Source organism: Sminthopsis crassicaudata, chromosome 5 (assembly GCF_048593235.1).
Source record: "Sminthopsis crassicaudata isolate SCR6 chromosome 5, ASM4859323v1, whole genome shotgun sequence".
Lineage (NCBI taxonomy): Eukaryota > Metazoa > Chordata > Mammalia > Dasyuromorphia > Dasyuridae > Sminthopsis > Sminthopsis crassicaudata.
The window spans coordinates 92528148-92553331 of NC_133621.1; the positions used below are offsets into that span (position 1 = coordinate 92528148).

The following is a 25184-nucleotide window of genomic DNA, read 5'->3' on the forward strand; positions in this document are numbered from 1 at the left end:
ATTTCTAAAGTCTATTTAAGGTGTATAGTATGTTTATCTGAGTGTGGTATCTTTATACCTGAATTTCTGCTAACAAAGGCATCACTATTTTTCCTTTAATCAAGCTTTGAAATTTTAGATTCTGCTTTGACCCTTTGTCTCTCATAGTCACTTAGTGACAAAGTCCTGTTGACTTTTACTTTAGTGTTTACCTCATTCCTACATTAGTGTAGTATCTTCCTGGGTGATGACCTTGACTTCTTTCCTCACCACTAGTCTGTCATAAATAGTGTATACTTATAAAAGATTTTGTGTTTGTTCAGTTATTTTTTTTAGTCTTCTTTATTTGCAACTTCATTTGGGGTTACTTGGCAGAGATATTGGAGTGTCTTGCCATTTTCTTTTTCAGATGAGGAAACTGAGGCAAACAGGGTTAAATGACTTGCCCAGGGTCACATGGTTAGTGTCTGAAGCCAGATTTGGTCTCAGGAGGATGAGTCTTCTTTACTCCAGGCCTGGCAGGAGTTGATGTAAAAAAATGATTTTTCTTAAATTCTTGTTTAAATACCTTTAATATCTTCTACAACTTCTAGTCTAAGTTCTTCTAAGTATGCTCAGTTGCCTAATCCTATTTTATCTATTTTCTCATTACACTCTAATGGCTTTTGTCTTTCATGCTTGAAGAAGACCAACATTATAGCATTGTGTTGGAGTCAAGATATGGTGTATCTAACTGTTACTGATGAGAGACTCTACCCCAGGTAGAGTACAAATTGTCCATGTGAGCATTTGGAGTAGAAATGTCTTTAAATTTGTGCTTTTCACCTTTATTTTGAGCTACTGAAATTTTTTTTTTTTTTTGCTTGAAGAGTGCCACCTTTGATGTGGGCATACCCATGCTGGGCAGTTTTGGGCCTATAAATCATATATCTCCCAATTGGTTCCAGAGTTCTTCATAGAGACCTTGAAAGTATCTTTGTATAGTTTCTTCTGACCTCTGTGTGAGTGCTTGTCTTGTGTGAATTCATAAAATGGTCTTTTAGGCAAATGTAGATTTGGCATTTGAACTATGTGGCCAAGCCATCAGAGTTGCTTTCTCTGCAATAGACGAAACCACCTCATTATTCGATACCTTATCTTCCCAAATCATTTTTCAGAATCTTCTAAGACAGTTCAAATGGAAGTGATTCAATTTCCTGGCATGAAGCTAGTATACTTATCCAGGTTTCACAGGCATATAATAGTGAGGTTAGCACAGTTGCTCTTGAAATAGAACTTCACTTTGGTAGGCAGTTTAGTACCTCTTCTCTCACATACTATCCTTCATAGTTTCCCAAGCATTATTTTATGTGCACATAACTTGAAAGTATACTGTCAAGGTAAGTGAGTTTATTCACAGCACTCAAAATTTCTCTATTTGGTATAATGGATGATTCCACGTACGGTTGATGCAGTGCTGACCAACTCTCCCTCTGCTTTACTGTTTGCTTGTAGCCTTTTCAAGTTAAATAATTCATTATCAGTGCGGTAGCTGAGCTTAATGCTATTTTTGTCCTGGTTAGAATCATTTGACAGACATTGTTGAAACATCACACTGAAAACACTGGAGCAAGCACTCAGCCTTGCTTTTACTTTAGTGCTGACTGGGAAAATGTAAGAGTATTGTCCATCATTCTGACCCTGTATGGGAAACTAGCATGCAATACTGATTGTGTGCAACCGAATTTTGCCATAAGCTCTCACAAATGACAATATTAGAGGCCTTGGTCAAGTTGACAAACATTGTATACAAACCTTTGATCTGCTTTTGACATTTTTCTTGGAGTTGCCAGCCAGAAAATACCATGTAGATTGTTTTTCACTTCTTTCTGAAGCCATACAGGTTGTTGGATAGACTGTTTTCCAAGTGAAGGAAGACTGGCAAATATCTTACCATCACTGACTAAGAGAGAGAGATATACAGCCACACCCCTCACTCTGTGATTCTCAAAGGATGATGTATTTCCTTTTCCTTTATAGAAATGGACATTGGAGGCATCTTTGAATTCCGGGGGGAATAAGCTCTTGCCATATAACCTGGAAAAATTCAGTCAGCTTTTATATGAGCAGTGGACCTTCTGACTTGTAAATCTCAGCTGGAATAGAATAAGCACAATGTGCTTTGCAGTAGGAGAGGAACCTAATGACATTCAAAGCCTCTTTTTCAGTTGGAAATTTGTCTAGAGAGGGATTAATTTTAACCTAAGATATATTGTCAATACCTTTCAGCATTAATTGATGTTAGTCTATGGAGAAGACTGTGGAATTGTTCAGCCCCTCTCTTTCGGATCATGTCCTTATTACTAATCAGTGTTTCCATCAGTACTGAGGAGTTGAGATACACATATGTCTTTGGCCCATAAATAGCCTTCAGAACATTTTGTAAGTACTTTGGATTGTTACTATCAACATAAAACTGAATTTAAGAGCCCATCTCTCTAAGCTTCACTTGTACTTTAGTTTTGATGGAGTTAAATACTGGCAAATCCTATGGATTTCTTGTTTTTCATTTAGCAGCTTCTGAATTTCACCATCATTTCATTAAATCAACCTTGATGTTTATGCGTATTTAACATACTTGTTAAACATTGTAAGGAGGAAAAACAGATGATAGAATGTGAGAATGATGAATGTCATGTGGGTTGCAGAATGCTGGACAGGTTATAGAATTATCCTCTCCAAGCTAAACACTTGCATTCAACAAGAACCTAGACCTCAAGACAAAATGACTACCAGGAGACTTACTGTCAGTAAATTAGGGCACTTCTTCATGTGTAAACAGTTCATTGCTTACTTGGAGGGAATATTGACCCAATACATGGCTGGCAACAGTGGAGAAAAAAAGGAGTGAGCAGCTTTTAGAGGTGCATAGCATAGTGTTTACTTATGCTGGGCCAGAACATTACTCTCAAATATTCACATATTCTCCCTCTGTTTCTACTAAGCAAACACAACCTAGTAAGAGTCTTTTCCCCCTCCTTCACCCCCCCACCCTGCCTTTTTTTGGGGAGGGGAGGTAATTAGGGTTAAGTGACTTGTCCAAGGTCACACAACTAGTAGATGTTAAGTGTCTGAAGTCAATTTTGAACTTGAGCCCTCCTGACTTCAGGATCAGTGCTTTATTCACTTCGATATCTAGCTGTCCCTTAAGTATCTTCATTGTTCTGAGCCATGTTTTCCTTTTAATAGATAGGAATGTATCTTATATTCTCCCCAGTAGTGAACTTTACTTTGTGACAAAGAAAAGAAAAAAGACAAGGATAAAGACAAAAGAAAAAAAAAACAGGTAAGCAAAAAGAAACTCTCTTGAGAATCATTCAGTGTATACAACATTCTGTACCTATCATTTAGTACATTACCAACAAGAGGAGAGCTATATATTTCCTCATGTCTTTTCATTCCTGTATTGGTCATTGTAATTGTACAGTATTTGGCTTTGGTTTATCCTTTTACTTATATTGTAGTGGTCACTGTGAATGCTTTTTTCTTAGTTAATTCATTTTGAATCAGTTGGATCAGTATTCTATTTATTTCTATGAATTCCTAGTTTTTGTTATTTATTATCTTATTTGTTACACTATTCAAGTTCATTCATATACTATCATTTGTTGATCCATTAGCTAATTGAGAGACATCTATTTTGTTTCCAGTTTTTTGCTGCCATAAAAGGTCCTACTATTTAATTTCAGTCTGTACAGAACTTTTCTGTCTTTGTCCTTCTCTGGTTATATACACACATATACCTAACAAGTGGGATGGAGGAAGAATATAAATTAACATTTTCTTGAATAATTCAGAATTGTTTTTTGCATAGTTGGCCTAATCCATAGTTCTATGGGCAGGGGCTTAGTACACCTCTATTTCTCCAAATTATGGAGAAATTGTGATAATTTCTGTCTTTTCTCTCTTCATTTCTGCCAGTTTCCTTGTGTAAGATAAAACCTCCTAGTTGTTTTAAATTACATTTCTTTTATTAGTGATTTGAAGTTGAAAATAATGAAGATTTTCATGAATACAATATCATTCCCACAGGAATTTTTAGTGTTCCCTCATTGGCTATTGAAAAAAAGAACCAAATGCCTTAGCTTGGCCAAGGACTTTTACAGGGTAATCCAAACCTATCTTAACTTGCTTTATCTTTTGTTATTCTCCTTACCTTACTTTCCAAAGTGTACTCTTCTATCTTTCTAGAATGGATTCTGTACCCATTTCTGGGCCTTTGCTTATACTGTTCCCTTATTCTTTTCTTTTCCTTTTTCTTCTCTTCTTCCCTCTCCCCTGTTCCCTTCAATTTCCTTCCCAGTGGAAGATGTTAAATTCCCTAAGGTTTCATAGTCCTTATCACTATGAGATAAATGTTAAGGCCACTTGGTCTTCCATGGTAACTGGTAATGAATGCTCTGCTCATCTAAGTTGTAAAAGTGCCTTCTACTTTTAAGTACTAGAGAAGGATTGGAAGGGATAGAAGATGTATTCTTCTGAGTCAAGGAGGTATGGGTCTGAGTTTCCTTCTAGGGGCATAGATTTGGGAGGGGTTATTGGTGTCCAATCTGAAGAGGAAAATGGGAAATGGACTCTCAAGCTGGGTAAGATCTAAGCAGTTGAGATATGAAGTGGGGACAAAAAGGATTGGTATAATTGCATTTTATTTTTTTTTTAATAGCCACAACCAGTTTACTAGATGTAAGGTAATAATATCTTGGAAAATTCTCTTACTGTGCATTTCTCTTAATTATCACTGAATTAAACCTGGTTTGGTTATGTATAATGAGTTTTTTTTTTTTTCTAGGACTGCCTTGATCACTTTTCTAATTTAGAATGATTCTTATAAATGTATGTGAATTTTGAATATATTATGGATCATGGGTATTTGTAAAATCTATTTTATTAGGTTTTTTCACTCTAGCCTATTTCTTTTTATTCTGGGTCTATTGCTTTTTTTTGGTACAAAAAAAGCTTTTTAAAAAAACCCTTAATTTATACTATTAATTTTATTTTCTATTTTGTCCTATTTATGGTCTGTCTGCAGTCCATATTTGTTTATTTCCTTTCCTCTGCCTTTCTTGAGGATAAACATTGTCTTTTTTTTTTTTTTTTAATTCTTGAGCTTAATACAATGCCTGGGACAATAAAAGGCCTTTTAAATAAATGCTTATTAACTGACTCTGCAACTTAATAGTTTTCTGCATCTACCTTGGAGACTGAATAACATAATAGAATTAACATTATACACGAGTTACCGAGACTTGAGTTCCAGTCCAAATTTAGCTATTGCCAAACTATAATCTTAGGCAAAATACATTTTATCTTTCTGACTTGGGACTTTGATTTCTTAATTTTTAAATTCAGAGATTTAAAAATTTCTTTCTCTTATAATTTTGGGCTGTCTAGTTCTACCCCATGCCTTCTTTAAGAAACCTATTGAGCAAAGATAGATTTAGGTGGTGATTTACATCATAAATAAGCAAAACCTTTACAAAAGTATTTCTCAAGAGTTTCATGCATATACATTTATTTTATAAAAGTTAAATACACAGCTTTTCCAAAATCTTTCCTTCGTGTAAAAACTACACTTTGAAATCTTTTATATTGGTTGATCTTTGTTATTTCTAGTGGCCTTCCTAGGAATGGAGAATGTACTTGAAAGCTAAAATATCCTAATATAGATAGTTTTCTGGTGATAATCTTTCCTGTTAATCTAAAGTAGAACCATGCCACCTTTAAATTGTAGTATTTATTTTCTTTTTATTTTCCCATTGCTCTAATTGCTAGTTAAATAAATTTGTATGTATTCTGTTGTTTGAGCAACTCATCTGCTTTTTTCCATCTTTCCTTTTTTTTTGGATTTCCTTATTGATTTTATTGTCTTAAGAGGATTTCTAGCTTAACTTTATTACGTCATTTACTTAAGATGACTGCATTACATAATTAACTAGAGTTTGCAGTCAAGATGAGACATCCATGATAGCCCTGATTTAAACTGGTTAGTTCATGCTTTACCTAAATCAACCATAGTTGGTGTTAAAGGGCTAGTTTCCTGTTTTACTTGATATAGATCTTCCCCTTCTGCCATCTGTTCTTTGATGTGTAAATCATTAACTTCCCCTTTTGCTTTTTTTAAAATACCTATTCTTCTTATAAAACTGATATAAGGTTACTGAAATTGATATTCAAGGCTCACTGATTGTTCAGTGATGCCTCATTCTGAGCTTAATAAATTGCAGTTTTTCTATGTCATTGATATGACTGGTACTATCCCTCAGCATCATGATATATTGCTTACAACTACTACACACTTTTTTTCTTGCCTTTTGTAATACTCTTTTCCAAGCTTTCTTGATAGAATCTGAGTGGTTTGGTCTGGATGTCTCCTCCTGGGCATTGATTTCTTCTTGAAGGGTTCTGAACTTTTTGCAAAATTCTAGTAGTCTTTTTGTACAATCTAGAGGGAAATTTTATAAGTATTTCCTTTATTTTTCTTTATCAATTTTTAAAAAAAGAACTTTGCTGTGTAGATTTAGCTTATCTAGACTCTTCTAGGTTTTAACATACTACCATTTCCCCCTGGTTTTCCTTTTCCTGGAACTTGAAGAGAAAGGAATTTACCTCTAAAAATATACCAAAAAATTGTTGCAAGTATGCAAGGGAAACATTTATTCCACCTTGGATAAGTCATTAAGGGATATGAAGGAGAGCTAATTTTTTTTTGGGGGGAAAAAAGGCTACATAAATGCTTCTCAAAAATGTTAAACCTCTTTAATAATCCAGACTATTGTGTAAATTAAAGTAACCTGAAGATACTGTCTCACATTTAGAGGACTAGCAAAAAGATAAGGCAATTTTTGAGGTACAGTGGTCACATAAATGGATTATATGACTACTTTGCTGATGGAATTGGTATATATTTTTAAGAGAATAGTTTGATAACACACTGATAGTTTTATGAATATATATACTACCATAACTTAATTCTCTCTCAGTGGGTGTGAACAATTTGAGAGCAAGGGTCAAGTATAGTGTTTAACATGTAGTTGGGGGTTACAAAGACAAGAAACAGTCTATTCCAGGTGCTTATTTTGAGAGTTAAAATGGCAAAGAGTGAACTTTGGGTACAGAGGGAGAGTTGGGTTAGGATCCTGACTCAGAATTGTTTTATTTCCATTTACCTTCTGTTTGTTCATTTGTAAGATGGGGACAACAGTACTTAATGATACTCATTTCAGAAGGTTATTGTGAGGAAAGTACTTTGCATACTATTCAGTTCTATATACATGAGTTATTATATGTAGTTGACCGAATAATTTCATTTCGAAAAATGTGCCATAAGAATATTATCAAAACTGAAAGACCTGCCTATTTAATAATGAAAAAGCATTTACTATATTTTCATCATGTTGCATTTCAGAATTTTGGGACACTAGTACAAATGAGAAGATGGTGCCTTCAAGAAGTTAATTCATTATAAAGTCTAATGCAGGAGAGAACACATAAAAGGATTGGTAAGTAGCTAGGGAAGAGTATTTTGTTTTAGTAGAGTTGCTAGTGAGAAGATGGTAAAGGAATAAAATGACCATTCATTTTATTTTGGCTGGGCCAATCTAGAAATAAAAGCCCACATGAGATAGTTATCAGTTAGTACAGTGGTAGACTAGAGGTGGGAGGACCAGGGCAGGAATTTGGAATGGAAAGAGTCAAAAACCTTTCAGAGCATTGTCTCTGTCCCTACAGCAATGGGGCTCTATAGTAGATATCCCTGTAATGCTTATTCAGATATGTTTATAGCAACCTTATTTTTAATGGTGAAAATTGGAAACTATCTTAATGTTTAAAGAATGTTGGAATAAAATGGTGGTATGTCATTGTGTGGAATACTGTAATGAAATTGACATAAGAGTTCCAAAATAAAACATCATTCTTTATAACCCATCTCTCCTCCTAAGTCCTCTCTTAACCATAAAGGATACATATATCCTTTCAGTAACTAATATTCACAAGTTTTCTAAAATTGACTTTTCTTCTTTCATTGTGTCAGTTCTCAAAAATCATCTTTTTTAATTTTTAAATTTTTTTAGCTGAGGCAGTTGGGGTTAAGTAACTTGCCCAGGGTCACAGAGCTAGGAATTGTTAAATGTCTGAGGTCAAATTTGAACTCACGGCCTCCTGACTTCAGGGTTCCCCCCCCCCCCTTATCATGCACCTACCTTCCCAGTTCATGCATACATTTATTACCTCTTGCAGTAGTCTGTTAATTGATGTCTCTCCCTGCCCAAAGTTTCTTCCCTTCCCTCCCTGTAGCTTGCCTCTTGGATAAAATACAAATACTTTGATTTGGAATTTAAAGCCCTTCACAGATGAGCTTCACCTTACTTTTTCAGGCTTATCTCAAGTTTCTCTCCCATATACATTCTATATTCCAGCCAAACTGGCTTAGTTACCATTCTTAGGTATGAGACATTCCATCTCCTACCTCCATGCTATTTCATAGGTATGCCTCATGTTTGGAATGCTTTCTCTCTTGACCTGTTTCTGGGAATTTTAAACTCCCTACAAGGCTCAGCTCAAGTGCCATCTCAAGTGCCACCTCCTGGCAGACTTTGCCTCTGAGGCTTAATTTTTGTTTTGTTTTGTTTTGTTTGTTTCTCCTCTACTCCTTCCCATACTTATCTGCATGGGAGAGATGAAAAGATTTTGGAATTAAGAAATTGAGTCACTTCTGATTCATAGAACCTTAACAGTTTGTTGGGAAGATAGCCTTTTGAAATGAAGATTTATTAGGTATAATCTAGCCAGCAGAAAATAGGAATGTTTAGGGAATGCCCACCTAAACTTAAGGGAGAGATTCAACTTCCTGAAGTATAAAATATGTACAAGTTATACACATTTGTAACCTTCCATGAATATTCCTATGTATGACCACTCTCTTCCAAAATGATTTTAATATATAATTGTGAGAGAGGTTGTTCTAAGTTTATAGGGAAAGTATTTTATTGCTGCTTTTTTTAAATTAATTTTTTTGGGGGGTAACATTTTAAATTACAAACTCTCTTCCTTCTCTCCCCCCCTTATATCAGAAGAGGCCACCATTTGACCCAGATGTGTGTTTGTGTGTGTCTATGTATAAACCAAACTATACTTCTGTTTATCAGTTATTTCTCTTAAAGCATCTTCCTTTATAGGTCTTTTGTAGTTGATATAAGTATAATACTCAGGATAACTTATTCATAGTTTTTCTTTGAACAGCATTGGTTTTTACTGTATAGAATGTTCTTTTAGTTCTGGCTCATTTCAGTATTTGTCTTATATATAGTTGAGTTTTGTAAAGGTACCATGTACCGTTGAGAAAAAGGTATATATCTTTCTATTCCGATTCAGTTCTCTGCAGATATCTATCATATGAAATTCATTTCCTTAACTTCTTCACTATTTATTTATTTATTTTGGTTGGGTTTATCTAGTTCTAAGAGGTGAATGATGTAAGTCCCCTACTATTATAATTTTGCTCTCTATTTCTAACTAGCATTTAAAATTTAGATGCTATAGCATTTGGTACACTTAGGTTTAATATTGAACTTTCTTTATTATCTATGGTATTTTTTTTTTACCACAATGTAATCTCCCTGTTATGTCCTTTAATTGAATCTGTTTTAGTTTTAACTTTACTGGAGATCATGATTGCTACCTCTGCTTTTTTTTTTTTTTTTTAATCCTTTATTTTTAATCTATGTGTATCATTTTAAATGTGCTCTCGTAAACAACATATTGTTGGTCGTAAGATGTGAAAGCTTATTCAAAGGCTTTTAAAGTTTAATTGATTTGTAAATACAAATTTAATCCGTGGGGTCATTGTTTAAAATTAAGTTCATATTTTAAAAACAAGTACCTGAGAACAATTCCAAAGAAATATTTAATAAGTTCAAAGAAAAATAGGTGGAAGAGATCTGAAGTTACAGTGTTTGGAATTAATGTTGGTAATATCCCCAAAGAAGTGAATTTTAAACTGAAATATTGGATACAGAAACACTGGATACTAGACCGGATTGGAGGAAGATGTAGTACAGAGGATATAGTGTGTTAGGTCTTGTCTTCCTGTGTTATTGGCTTATTAAAATAAACTAGCTGTATGACCTTGGGCAAGTCACTTCATCCTGTTTGCCTCAGTTTCCTCGTGTGTAAAATGAGCTAGAGAAGGAAATGGCAACATACTCCAGAAAGTTTCAAATGGGGTCGTGAAGAATTGGACATGATTAAAATGACTGAACAACAATATTTCTGGCAATAGGAATGATATGGTAAAAGGCAAAAAAGTGAGAGCAAGTGAGATGTGTACATAGTATTGTATATGTGTGTGTATGTATGTGTATGTATGTGTGTGTGTGTGTGTGTGTGTGTGTGTGTGTGTGTAATATAAGGCCTTTATTGGTTAATATTGAGATGGATTTGGAAGGGCAAAAGTCTTGGGAGGGGAGGGTTGGTGGAGGGTTAGGAAATGTTTAGATTTACTATGATATGTAGTAGGCAGTTATTCACTGCCTTGTAGTTAGTGTGGTTGCTATGGAAGTTAATCAGAGTTAATGGGGTGACAGAAGTAATAGATGCTGTCTAGGGGAAGGGAATTATAGGGAAGCTAAAAGGTGGGTTCAGCTAAGGCCAGGCTTAAAAAGTTTTATTATCAAGTGAAGCAAATTATAATTTACTTGGCCAAGCTCAACCCATTCAGTACTGCATTTTAGTTCCCAACTCCATACTTGACTTGCTGCTTGTTCCTTGAGAGTTGAGTATGTTTCTAGTTTTGCCTCAAGATCCTTTTTAAACATGCTGATGTCCATTCAGCTTCATGACTGACAGTCCTAACTATTCAATTTTTCTATTTTAGATATCACCACCTCAAGATCCTTTTAGTGCCAAGATCTGGCGATGCTTCCTATGCTTCCAACCAATTTTTCTAAACTTATAGTGTGATTTTGGCAGCACCTTGCCCCATGATTGCACAGCACACCTAAGATCTTATATTGTTCTTAAGTACAAGTGTCCCACTCTATATCTGCATTGTGGCAGTTTCAGAATATGTTAGGTTGGAGTGGGAGGAGGAACGAGTAAGAAATAGTGGAGGTGCCATTGGAAATTCTAGATCAGGGCATATGAAAATACTGCTTGAATATTTGTAACTAGGGGAAAGATTGATTAAAGTTGGGATAGACCATTGTGTGAGAGACTAACTTTAGTGGGATATGGCTTTGAATTGATGATGACCTTAAGTAGGGTAGTATCTTTAGAAGTGGAAAGAAATGACATGAATCAAAATGAGAGAATTTGGAAGAATGGGTTTGATGAAAAATGAGATTGGGGAATAAAAACAACTCAAGGATCAGCTCTAGAAGAAGGTTGATTTATGGAATAGAGTTAAGAAATTTCATCATATTAGGTTTCCTTTAGATGAAGATACTTTGTAAACTTTTAAAAATATGAGACTGTCAGAAATTTAGGAATCATTTGCATACAGGTGATAGTTAAAGCTTTAAGAATAGGTGAATTTTTGTCCAAGGGAATAAACCCAAAGAAATGTAGTAGAGCAAGATTTCTTAAACTTTTTCCATTTGTGACCCATTTCCCCTCCCCCTACCTCCCAAGAAATTTTTATGTGAAGTATATGGGCATATAAAATAAGTAAATCAGACTTGTATTGTTAATCATCAATTTGTGACTCTCACATTCAGATATGAGGCCTCATATGGGGTTATGAATTGAAGTTTAAGAAACTGTATAGTAAAGGACCTGGGATTGCTACAAGTAAAAGACAAAAAGTGTGTCTTATATAACAATGATGCTTATATAATTTAAAATTTGATTTACATTTGTTGACTCTGTCCTTAAATCTAGCTATTGATAGTATATTGGCATTTCTGTTTTGCACATGGGGAAACTGATGTTCAGGAAGGTTAAATAACTTTGCTTAGGTCCCACAGGTAAGAATTTCTGGTAGTGTCAGGGCTTGAGTGCAGGTTGTTCTTGTATTTTGCTATGTAAGACCATGGAATCCTTCAATGTCAGGACAAAAGTCCTGCATATGGCTGAATGTAGAGCATGAGAACTCAAGGGGAACCTGAAAAACCATCTGATCCCAGCTCCTTGTTTTACAGATGAGGAAACTGAGGCCCAGAGAGGTGAAGTGACTGCCAAGGTCCTACAGCAAAGTCAGTAGTCGAGCTGGGACGGGAATCAGAGTCTTCTGATTCCTCTTGAGGGGTAAGTGTCAGCGATTCATGGTTAACAAATATATTCAATATGAGCCTGCTCTGCAATAAGGCTCTCTGGGAACACAGTAGCACAAATGAAGTAGTTTTCCTCTATCAGTTTACATCCTATTGGGATTCTGTGCTCTCTAAATATACTCTCATTAATTTTTCTCAGAATGATATAGAAAGCTAGAACATAGCCTATGTATTTTATTCTTATTTGTTCAGTGGTTAAATGGCCTTTAATTTTAGATTTGTCATGGTGAAAGGAGTAAATTTATAATGTTTTAACATTAAAATATTATTGAGCAGTTACATGTTCCTGATTTTTAGTTTTTTTGCTGAGACAATTGGGGTTAAGTGACTTGCCCAGGGTCACACATTTAGGAGGTTGTATGTGTGGGGTTAAGTGACTTGCCCAGGGTCACACATCTAGGAAGTGGTGAGTGTATGAGGCCAGATTTGAACTCAGATACTCCTGACTTCAGGGCTGGTGCTCTACCTTCTGCACCACCTAGCTGCCCCCACATGTTCTGATTTAACAAAAAAAAGTTTTGTATAATTAGTATATAACTTTTTTCTTTTCTTTTTTTTTTTTTCTTTTTTTTTTCTTTTTAACTGTTTGTATTAAAGCTTTTTAGTTTTCAAAAGACATGCATGGATAATTTTTCAACATTAACCCTTGCAAAACCTTTTGCTCCAATTTTTTCCCCTTCTGTCCATCTCCTTCCCTAGATAACAAGTAATCCAATATGTTAAACATGGTAAAAATATATGTTAAATCCAATATATGCATACATATTTATATAAATCATGTTGTACAAGAAAAGTCAAATCAAAAAAGGGGAAAAATGAGAAAGAAAATAAAATGCAAGCAAACAGCAACAAAAAAGTGAAAATGCTGTATTGTGATCCATACTCAATTCCCATAGTCCTCTCTCTGGAGATGACTTCTCAAGCACAAGACCACTGGAATTTGAATCATCTCACTTTTGAAAAGAGCCACATCCATCAGAATTGATCATCATATAATTTTGTTGTAGTAGTACATAACTTTCTAGGCAAATACCAATGGGAAAAAAGAGATTTAAAAACAACAATGAAATTCAGCATCATTGATAAAGGAAACAAATGTTATTTTATTTTTAATTTTTAAAATTAATTTTATAATTATACATTTTTTTGGACAGTATATATGCAAGAGTAATTTTTTTTTTATAACATTATCCCTTGTATTCATTTTTCCAGATTTTCTCCTCCTTCCCTTTATTCCCTCCCCTAGATGACAGGCAATCTCATACATTTTACATGTGTTACAGTATAACCTAGATATAACATATGTGTGTATATCCAATTTTCTTGTTGCATGTTAAGTATTGGATTCTGAAGGTATAAGTAACCTGGGTAGATAGACAGTAGTGCTAATATTTTACATTCAATTCCCAGTGTTCCTTCTCTGGGTATAGTTGTTTCTGTCCATCATTGATCAGCAGGAAGTGAGTTGGATCTTCTTTATGTTGAAGATATTCACATCCATCAGAATACATCTTCATACAGTATTTTTGTTGAAGTGTATAGTGATCTTCTGGTTCTGCTCATTTCACTCAGCATCAGTTCATGTAAGTCTCTCCAAGCCTTTCTGAATTCATCCTGCTGGTCATTTCTTACAGAGCAATAATATTCCATAGCCTTCATATACCATAATTTACCCAACCATTCTCCAATTGATGGACATCCATTCATCTTCCAGTTTCTAGCCACTACAAAAAGAGCTGCTACAAACATTTTGGCACACACAGGTCCCTTTCCCCTCTTTAGTATTTCTTTGGGATATAAGCCCAGTAGTAGCACTGCTGGATCAAAGGATTTGCACAGTTTGATAACTTTTTGGGCATAGTTCCAGATTGCTCTCCAGAATGGCCAGATTCTTTCACAACTCCACCAACAATGTATTAGTGTCCCAGTTTTCCCACATCCTCTCCAACATTCATCATTATTTGTTTCTGTCATCTTAGCCAATCTGACAGGTGTGTAGTGATATCTCTGAGTTGTCTTAAATTTGCATTTCTCTGATCAGTAGTGATTTGGAACACTCTTTCATATGAGTAAATATAGTTTCAATTTCATTATCTGAGAATTGTCTGTTCATATCCTTTGACCATTTATCAATTGGAGAATGGTTTGATTTCTTATAAATTAGGATCAATTCTCTATATATTTTGGAAATGAGACCTTTATCAGAACCTTTAACTATAAAAATATTTTCCCAATTTGTTACTTCCCTTCTAATCTTGTTTGAATTAGTATTGTTTGTACAGAAACTTTTTAGTTTGATATAATCAAAATCTTCTGTTTTGTGATCAATAATGATCTCTAGTTCTTCTCTAGTCATAAATTCCTTCCTCCTCCACAGGTCTGAGAGGTAGACTATCCTCTGTTCCTCTAATCTATTTATGATCTCATTTTTTATGCCTAAATCATGGACCCATTTTGATCTTATCTTGGTATATGGTGTTAAGTATGGGTCTATATCTAATTTCTGGCATACTAATTTCCAGTTTTCCCAACAGTTTTTTTCAAATAATGTATTTTTATCCCTAATGTTCGTATCTTTGGGTTTATCAAACACTAGATTGCTATAGTTGTACCCTTTTTTGTCCTTTATACCTAATCTGTTCCACTGATCAACTAGTCTATTTCTTTTTTTTTTTTCTTTTTTCTTTTTTTCCCCCTGAGGCTGGGGTTAAGTGACTTGCCCACGGTCACACAGCTAGGAACTGTTAAGTGTCTGAGGCCAGATTTGAACTTGGGTCCTCCTGAATTCAGGGCTGGTGCTCTATCCACTGCGCCACCTAGCTGCCCCGACTAGTCTATTTCTTAACCAATACCAAATGGTTTTGGTGACTGCTGCTATATAATATAGCTTTAGATCAGGTATATCTAGGCCACCTTCATCTGACTTTTTTTTCATTAATTCCCTTGAAATTCTTGACCTTTTATTTTTCCATTTGAACTTTGTTGTTATTTTTTCTAGGTCACTAAAATAGTTTCTTGGGAGTCTGATTGGCATAGCACTAAATAAATAGATTAGTTTGGGGAGTATTGTCATCTTTATTATATTTGCTCGGCCTATCCACGAACACTGGATGTCTTTCCAATTATTTAACTCTGACTTTATTTTTGTGGCAAATGTTTCATAATTTTGCTCAGATAATTCCTGACTTTTCTTTGGTAGATGGATTCCCAAATATTTTATACTCTCAACATTTGTTTGGAATGGAATTTCTCTTTGTATCTCTTGCTGTTGCATTTTGTTGGTGATGTATAAAAATGCTGAGGATTTATGTGGATTTATTTTGTATCCAGCAACTTTGCTAAAGTTGTGGATTATTTCTAATAACTTTTTTTAGAATCTCTGGGGTTTTCTAAGTATAACATCATATCATCTGCAAAGAGTGACAGTTTGATTTCCTCATTACCTACTCTTATTCCTTTAATCTTTTTCTCGATGCTTATTGCTGAGGCTAACATTTCTAATACAATATTGAATAGTAATGGTGATAGTGGGCAACCTTGTTTCACTCTTGATCTTACTGGGAAAGGTTCCAGTTTATCTCCATTGCATATTATGCTTACTGACGGTCATAACTATATGCTCCTGATTATTCTAAGGAATAGTCCATTTATTCCTATACTCTCAAGCGTTTTTAGTAGGAATGGATGTTGGATTTTATCAAATGCTTTTTCTGCATCTATTGAGGTGATCATATGGTTTTTATTAATTTGATTATTAATATGGTCAATTATACTAATAGTTTTCCTAATATTAAACCAGCTCTGCATTCTTGGTATAAGTCCTACTTGATCATAGTGTATTATCCTGGGGGTGATTTTCTGAAGTCTTTTTGCTAATATCTTATTTAAGATTTTAGCATCAATATTCATTAAGGAAATTGGTCTATAGTTTTCTTTCTCAGTTTTCGATCTACCTGGTTTAGGTATCAGTACCATGTCTGTGTCATAAAAGGAGTTTGGCAGGACTCCTTCATCCCCTATTTTTTCAAATAGTTTATATAACATTGGGGCTTGCTGTTCTTTAAATGTTTGGTAGAATTCACATGTAAATCCATCTGGTCCTGGGGATTTTTTCCTGGGGAGTTGGTTAATAGCTTGTTCTATTTCTTTTTCTGAAATGGGACTATTTAAGCAATTTATCTCCTCCTCTGTTAATCTAGGAAGCCTATATTTTTGGAGGTAGTCATCCATTTCACTTAAGTTATCAAATTTATTGGCATAAAGTTGGACAAAGTAACTCATTATTTCTCTAAATTCCTCTTCATTGGTGGAAAGATCCCCCTTTTCATTTGTAAGATTAACAATTTGATTAGGAAACAAATTTTAAAAGTTAAAAATATTTATGATAAATTGAGCTCACTTTCCATTATGAAATGAAATTATTTTAGGAATAAAACTTAAACTTGAATTTCTTCTCTTTAGGGAGCTCCCGATAAAGAATATCATTTTACTAGAGTAATTTGGCATTTCTACCCCCCCCCCCTTTACAACTTAATGATCTTAAAAGAGTTACCTAAGATACCATAAGGGTCATAGAGTCCATACCCATACAAGTCAGATGTATAACTGGACCTTGGTCTTCTATAGATCCTAAGTCATATCTTTGTCCACCATACCATATTTATGATTTAAATATAGTTAAAATTATGAGCTATAAAGCTACATAAAATATTAAATATAATTTATTTATGAGTTAAATTTGATATACAAAGTATTTCATGAATTTAACCTAGTAAGAGTATAAGAGAGAATGACTTACGAGTTCTTTATTCCAAATTCAAATTGCATGCTCAAATTTATGTTAGTCTTTGTTTCTCCTTAAAGATTTGTTTATGTATTTGATCAAAGATATAAAGTGTTTTAAAATCTCAATTATAGGTTCATGAATTGAGAACTGAAAGGTGATCTTTGGGGTCCTAGGATACAGTTCCCTTTTTTTGCAGATAAGGAAGTCAAGACCCAAGAGTATGACATGCTTAGTTACCCAGGTAGTAGGTTTCTGCGTCAAGATTTGAACATACATCTTCTTAACTTCAAGCCCAATACTCTTTATCTACTATCCTTTGCAGTCTCATGGTGGCTTGGAGTTATGAAGAAACTGCAAGGCCTGAGATAATTGGTAACTTGTCCTGAATAGTGTAAAGATCCTAGAATTTGGAAACCATAGAGATTGTGATAATTTATTTAGCTTTGTAAAGTTCGTAAAATACTTGATGTATATCTCAGTTGATTGTCACCACAGCCCTGGGAGGTGTTTCCCAATTTACAGATGAGAAAACAGAAGAGTCTCCCAGCTAGCAAGTGTCTTAGAAAGGATTCAGACTTGACTTTGTTAAGTCTTGCCATGCACCACTCTTTCTATAGGACTACTTTCACAGATTGGTGAAGCTGATAGACATCTTCTCATGTTTTAAATGCATAAAATAAAGTGCATAGGGGTACCAAAAAACCCAATTATATTGAAATACTTAAAGAAATCCAAATTTAGAGAACTCAGGTTAAGAACTCCTATTGTACATTTTCACTGACAATCTTTTCTTGAATATTTTGTTTAACGAGAAACTTGTTATTTGATAAAGAAACTCATTCCATTTTTTGACTTGTTAGCAAATTCTTCATTATATGAAATCCTATTTTTAAAAAATGACTAACTCATTGGGTCTTAGTTTTATCCTAGACTCTTTCTCTCTTTTTTGGGGAGGAGAGGCTCTAAGCAATTGGGGTTAAGTGACTTGCCCTAGGTCACATAGTTACTAAGTATTAAGCGTGTCTAAGGCTAGATTTGAACTAAAGGCTTCCTGACTTCAGGGCTGATGCTCTGTTCACTGTGCCATCTACTGCCTCTTATGGAATTATTTAGAAAAAGATTAATTCTTCTACATGGCTAATCTCTTCATTTTCCAAATTAGGAAATTGACTCAAAGAGGTTCTAATTTATCAAGGTTACATAGCTTTGTATTAACTAGAGGATTTTATTTTGCTTTTGATTTTGTTTCTTTATCATCTCTAATTTTGTCATTCAGCATATTAGCTATCTTCTCATATTACAAACAGGTTTGTTGAGCTTCTGATGTTTTCAATCTAACACTGGGTATAAAATTATGAAAAGGACAAGACCAAAGATGGAGCCTGATATCAGGCTTATTGAACTTTGTTTCCAAAATGTATCTCATTCTTCTTCCCACCTTCTTTTTAAAAAATTGGACATTTTGACCTTATGATTTCTCCTATTTTATATGAGGTCTAATAAATTGCAAAAATGTGTTTTTGTGTTCAAAGCTGCAAGTACTTTACAAGTACTTTCAGTACTTGGAAATAAAAAGTCAACTTCATGTGAACTCATTTGAAGAACTAGATACTTTGTTACCGTATCTTCATCTATCTCATCTTGGCCTTCAATTGCAGTATAAAAACATTTAAAAATTTTATTTGTCAATTTGACAAACATCGACATGGGAACATTTCAGTAAACAAAGAACAGAAGAAGAGGATTGTAATTGAAATTGATATTTTATTACCTTATAGTTTTTAAAGTTAGGAATTTGAGAAGCAGGATGTTCGAGATCTGGTTTTGGAAGTAAGAAAGCCTATGTACAAGTCTGGTTTTCCTTTCTTTTTGTTTTCCTTAAGCACCTACCAACTTTACCTTCACACCTCTGTTTCTTTAATTCCTTCTCCTTAATAAATATTTTATCCTTTCCAATTTTAGATGACTGTTAGAGAGGAAGACAGTTGAATTGTTCTGCTTTGGCTTTCGTTTGTTAATATGCCAACTGATCAGGTGAGATGCCTGGTCCCTACTTTCCTTTTTTCTTCCTTTGAATAGCATTTGAAAACAAAATAAACCCTTTTTTGGTAATTGAGTCCTCATTTTAAGGTGAGCTGGTGAAACTTAAGGTAAGGTGAAGATTGTCATGTCTTTTTGTCATTGGGCATTATACTTTACAAATAATCTGTTTTGATCTTTATAACAACCCTGTGAGAGATAGGTATTATTGTCCCCATTTTACAGTTAAGGAAACAGGCAAGGCGGAAAGAAGTTGAATAGCTTGCCCAGGATCACACATGACTAGGAAGTTTCTAACTCTGGATTTGAACTCAGGCATTTCTGGCTATAGGTCCAGGAGGATTCTAATCATTTTGTCTGCTTGGATTCAGTTTTTAACTGTAGGGAACTATAGTCACATCACTTAGCTTCTCAAATGTATAACCTACCTTAATTAAGACACTATATAGGGGCAGCTAGGTCCAAGTGGATAGAGCACCAATCCTGAAGTTAGGACGACCTGAGTTCAAATTTGGCCTCAGACACTTAACACCTCCTAGCTGTGTGATCCTGGGCAAGTCACTTAACCCCAATTGCCTGGGGGGGGGGAGGACTATATAAATATGAGGAGAGTTGGGAAATGCAAAAGCTTTACAGCTGTGTTAATATCTTCATTTCTGACCTGATGGCTCTGCTTTGGAACTTCTCTGACTGGCTTTTCCACCATGCATAAGGATTCATCATCCTGTAGGATCTCTTCAGCCTTGGTTCTTCACCTCCTTGTTACCTCTGCTTCTCTTATTGGGGAGTAAGGGAATGGGACTAATGATATACAAACCTCTATTTAAGGAGAGAACTCAGCTCAGACATCTCTCCACTACTTTTGTATTTATCTCATTGATTTCTCAACCATTCTTTCTGTTATCTTCTCTTTCCCACTCACTTTCAGCTTGTGTTGTCTTCTTCCCTTAGACTTTAGGGTTTTCTGAGGGCAGGGACTGTCTTTCATTTTTCGAACTTTTATCCTTTATCCTCATTGCTTAGAAAGGTAGCACTTAATACATGTTTATTGTCTTGTGAATACCAAATTTTAGCTATAGAGAGGTAAACAAGGGACTTCCTGCTGCTATTGATTGTAATTCTACTTCAGTGAGACCTTTTTTCCCCCTTAATTGTAAGCCTAATTGATAATGTGAAGGCTTTTATTACTGAAATTGACTAGACATCAGAAGAGTTCAAGAAATGCTCAAATCTTAAAGTGCTAGGGAGTAAATCAGGCCAATTTATTTCATTGAAGAAATGCTCCTTTTTTTTTTTAAAGATAGTTATGAAATATCTTTATTAATAATGTAGTTCAGAATTTTGCCAGGAATAAAACTTAATTTCATTGGTCTGTAGTGTATAGAAGTCATGCTCTGTTCTTTTTTGAAATTGGCAACCTTTGCTGTCTCAGCCCTGTGGAATCTTTCCCATTCTCCTTGGTCTTAGAGGTATCATCTTTTTACAGTAGTCAGATTCTTTTTAGAGCCATAGGAAGATATAGTATATCAGGACTCTTCAAGAGGGGTTATTTGTCCTTTTCTTCATCTTATTTATCTTGGTCTTCAGCTTCTTGTTATTCTTATTTTGTTCTTTCCAGTCTTAAGGCCATTTTCTTCTTGTTAGACCATTTTGCCTTTTTGCTCTCTTCAGTTGTCAGTATCTTGTCTTCCTCAGTTTTATTCCCTTGATCTTTTTCCTTGCAAAACAGCTGATATTGTCTTCTTCATCTTGTTGTCCTTAATATCACTTACCAAACTCGCCTCATTCTGAACTTCAGCTCTCTTGGGATTATAGTCTCCTGAGAAACAAGAAAGCAGTTGTTTCTCCAGAAAAGTAGGAGACCTTTTTAGGAGAAAGGTTAGGAGGAATGCAGAGAAGCCTTTCTAACATAGTTAGTATCTAGTCTATCATCTTGTGGATCTTCCTTGTTTAGTTTAGGATACCTGAATGGTCTCACAAAACTGTACTCTTAAGGAATGACGAAGACAGCCAAGAGTTTTTTTCCCAGTGAAGCACAATGTTATTGGGTTTTCTACTTGTGAGATTATGAACAGGATGGTACCAATGCACTGGGAAGCTAAAATTTCATAGCTTAAAAGGTTCCAAGTACAGATCCTAGCTATGTGGGTTTCCAGAAAAGAGGCAGGACAGGAGGGAAGGAGGAAGTACCAGGAAGAGGAGGGGTATTCATAGCAGAGACAGCCTGTCACAAGGGAGCCTCTGGCCAGAATATGTTCTTTCTCTTTCCTCTCTCCCCCCTCCTCACCTCCCCCTCCCCCAACTATTGTACTCTAGCTCTCAAACAGACTGGTTTAACATTAAGACAGCTGGTCATGCAGATTCTCATTGCCAACTGTTCAGCCTTGTGATATGATAGTAACAGAACACAAAGTAAATGCATTTAAACCATGAATCCTGGAGCATTGATTTCAAGAATATAGTCTTTTTTTCCCCTTTAACTAGTCACAGGTCTAATAGTGGTAGTAGAATTTCCCTTCCATGTACACCTATTCTTTTCTTTTTTCCCTAGGGTGTTCACTTTAGTGGGTTGGTTTACCTCTTCTGAGGGATGTTTTTTTCCTGCTGCATCATCTTTTCTTTTTTTTTAAAGGGTAAAGTTGGAATAAGATATGAAATATACATCAAACAGATGGTTTTACTTCCTAAATCCCTATCTGGGATTTCTTTGAAATTAATATTAAGTGAGCTAAGCATTCATATAAATCAGAGTTTCACTTAGGACCAGTCCTTTTTTTGTACTTGGCACCCAGATAGTGAAGAGTAGCTAGTTCCTAGTTGAGATCTGGTCTTGTAGGGACAGCATTCTGAGAGGAGGAATAGAAGGAGAGAAAAACTTCAGAGGAAGGATGGGGAAAAATTGGCAAATTATTTGCCTTTAGGGCATAAAGTTTTCTGAGGATTATTCTTATCCATTCTGTAACTGTATATCTGAACTATCATTAAGAGATATCATCATAAAGAGGACTTAAGTTTAATATAGATCTAATTTCTTAGAGGTGGAGTTTGTAATCCCTATAAAAAGAGACTTTCAGTTATTTTCCTAAATTATTCCTTTAGTAATTCATTCCATATTTCTATTAGTTTTATTGTCTGGGAGTGGTAGAAGGAAAATTAGAAAGACCAGTTATGCTGTTTGAAAGCCTGTGCCTGAAGAAGGAGATATGTACTTTGATTTTAGATAATATTGTCTGATAGGCTATGATACTATTTTATATATATATATATATATGTATATATATATAAAAATTCAAAATAGCATCTCAAGTATAGGGTCATCTACCATGCAGAGAAGAGACCATTATACTCGGGGACATCAAGTTGTGAACACTTGACTACAGGGTAAAGTAGCCAATATTTATATAGTGCTTACAGATTTGAAAAGTGTTTTACATATAATATCTCCTCTTTACAGATAATGAAATTGAGGCTAAAGCCCCAGTGACTTGCTCAACATCATACAGCATTATTTCTGAGTGATGGAGAATTTGCACCCAGTTTTTCTCCACTATAAGTCCAGGATTCTATCCATATTGAGTCAGCAATTGTCAGGCTGGGTAATTTTCAATAACCATCAACATTTCTCTCCTCATGACTGTGATGTTAAACTCTGGGGAATCTGTGGTGTTATGAATTCAGTATCTTGTCATCCATAACTGCAAGTTTTGTAGGCTTAGATAATGACATGGAAACCTTCAAAGTTAAGTGTAATAATAATTCTAGTGGGAAGGTTTACATTGTTCATCTCATTGTTAGATAATGATTTATTATTTCATTCAGCATTTACTAAGTGCCTGTTGTTACCTAATCATTGGGAAACTTAAGGCCAAAAAAAAAAAAAAAAAAAAAAGATATTCTCTGGTCTTAGAAAATACTTACAAAGTAGTTTCTAGGAAGAGGGTACCAGTAACTAATTGGAGATGAGGATAGGCTTTCTTTAGGAAGTAAACTTGCATGAGATCAGAAGAAAGCAAGAGATTCTAGAAAGTAGAGATGAGAGAGTGCAAACTGGTAGGGGAGTCCTTAAAAACCTGAGACAGAGGTGGAATGTTAGGTATGTCTAACACCAGTGATGCCAGTTTGAAAATCAATGAAGAAGAGTAATGTATAACAAGTCAGATTGGACTTTTAAAACCAAATGTAGCAGTTCATATTTGATTTTAAAGTCAATAGTCATGGAAACTTCCTGAGATAGAGAGTAAGTGACATAGGCCTGCATTGTAGTAATATTGGTCTGACCACTTTGTGAATAAAGGTCATTTAAAACAAATTTTATTGATAACTTTTATTTTTACATTGCCTAGATATCCCCTGAATCTCTCTCCCTTCTACCTCCTGTTAGAATCATCTCTTTATAATAAAGAATTTTTTTAAAAAAGAAAAGAAAAAGAGGAAAAAGGTATAATCAAACTGACCAGTGTATTGAAAAAAATTTGATGATGTGTACTATGTTCTACATTTGTGACTTCTGACATGGTTAAAGGAATAGAGGGAGTTATCTTTTGTTTCTTAGAGGCCCAAGCTTTTTTTCTTTATAAATTTTGCAACATAACAATTTTGTTTGTAGTGGTTGTTCTCACCATTTACATTGTTATATTCATTGTGTGTTTTGTTTTCTTGACATTAAAACTTAATTTTGTATCAGTTCATGTAAGTTTTTCTAGTCTTTATAATTATCATATTCATTTTTTTTTAAGCAAAATAATGTTCAATTATATTTAGTGCCATAATTTTTTTAGGTATTTCCTGATCAAAAGGTATTTACTTGATTTCCCTTTTTTGGGGGGTGTGTGGCAAAAAGTGCTGCTTGGAACAACAGTTAGGAGACGATTGCAGTCGTTCAGGCAAGAGGTGTTCAGGCAGGCGCCTGAACTAAAGTGGTGGCTGTGTTAAATGGAGAAAAGGGGACTGATACAAGTGATGTTGGAGAAATGAAATTGGTAAGATTTGGCAACTTATTGGCTATTGGGCCAAAGGGAAGCAATTGAAATGACTACAAGATTTGTCAGTGAGGCTATGGCTCGAAGGATTGTAGAAAACAGGAATAGGGAAGTAATAAGGCAAGAGACTTGATTTTATTTTTGCTTTGAATTTCATTACTGATGCTTGTATATTTTATTGTACAAATGAAATTATTCAGTGAGCTTAAACGTTAACCCTGAAGTTCAACCCTGAGCATATATATACATACACATAGATATAGATTTTTTTTATTAAAGCTTTTTTATTTATAAAGTATATGTATAGCTAAATTTTCCAGCATTGACCTTTGCATAACCTTTTGTTCCAAATTTCCCCCTCTTTCCTCCCACCCCCTCCTCTAGTCCAATACATGTTAAATATGTTGAAATACATGCTAGTTCCAGTATATGTATACATATTTATACAGTTATCTTGTTGCACAAGAAAAATCAGATCAAAAAAGGAAGAAAAAGAAAAACCGAGAAAGAAAACAAAATGTAAGCAAATAACAATAGGGTGAGTAAGAATGCTATATTTTGTTCCACACTCTGTTCCCATGATTCTCTGCGTGTAGATGGCTTTCTTCTTCACTGCACAAGTGGAACTGGTTTGAATCATCTCAACGTTGAAGAGAGCCACGTCCATCAAAATTGATCATCATATAGTCTTCTTGTTGCTGTGTATAATGATCTGATTCTGCTCATTTCACTTAGCATCAATTCATGTAGGTCTCTCCAGGCCTCTAAATCACCCTGCTGGCCATTTCTTATAGAACAATAATATTCCATAGCATTCAAATACCATAATTTATTCAGCCATTCTCCAATTGATGGGCATCCCTTCAGTTTCTAGTTTCTTGCCACTATAGAGGGCTGCCATAAACATTTTTGCACATGTGGATCCCTTTCCTTCTTTAAGTTCTCTTTGGGATATAATCACAGTAGTAACTGGGTCAAAGGGTATGCACAGTTTGATAACTTTTTAAGCATAGTTCCAAATTGCTCTCCAGAATAGTTGGATCCATTCATAATTCTACCAACAATGTATCAGTATCCCAGTTTTCCCACATC

At 34.7% G+C, this 25184-nt stretch overlaps 1 protein-coding gene across 15 annotated transcripts in view; it reads left to right on the forward strand.

The window, feature by feature from the left end:
• EZH2 (enhancer of zeste 2 polycomb repressive complex 2 subunit) overlaps positions 1-25184 on the forward strand; it is a 110745-nt gene that overhangs the window by 25978 nt on the left and 59583 nt on the right. For 7 of the 15 annotated variants that reach the window (XM_074267604.1, XM_074267616.1, XM_074267605.1 and 4 more), the window contains exons 2-4: positions 7424-7517; positions 12156-12261; positions 19036-19107. In XM_074267604.1, the coding sequence (XP_074123705.1) occupies positions 19093-19107 (15 nt within the window). In that variant the 5' untranslated portion in view covers positions 7424-7517; positions 12156-12261; positions 19036-19092. Of the gene's footprint in view, positions 1-7421; positions 7518-12155; positions 12262-19035; positions 19108-25184 lie in introns of those variants that run through there. The other 8 variants (XM_074267606.1, XM_074267612.1, XM_074267614.1 and 5 more) reach the window with 3 other exon arrangements.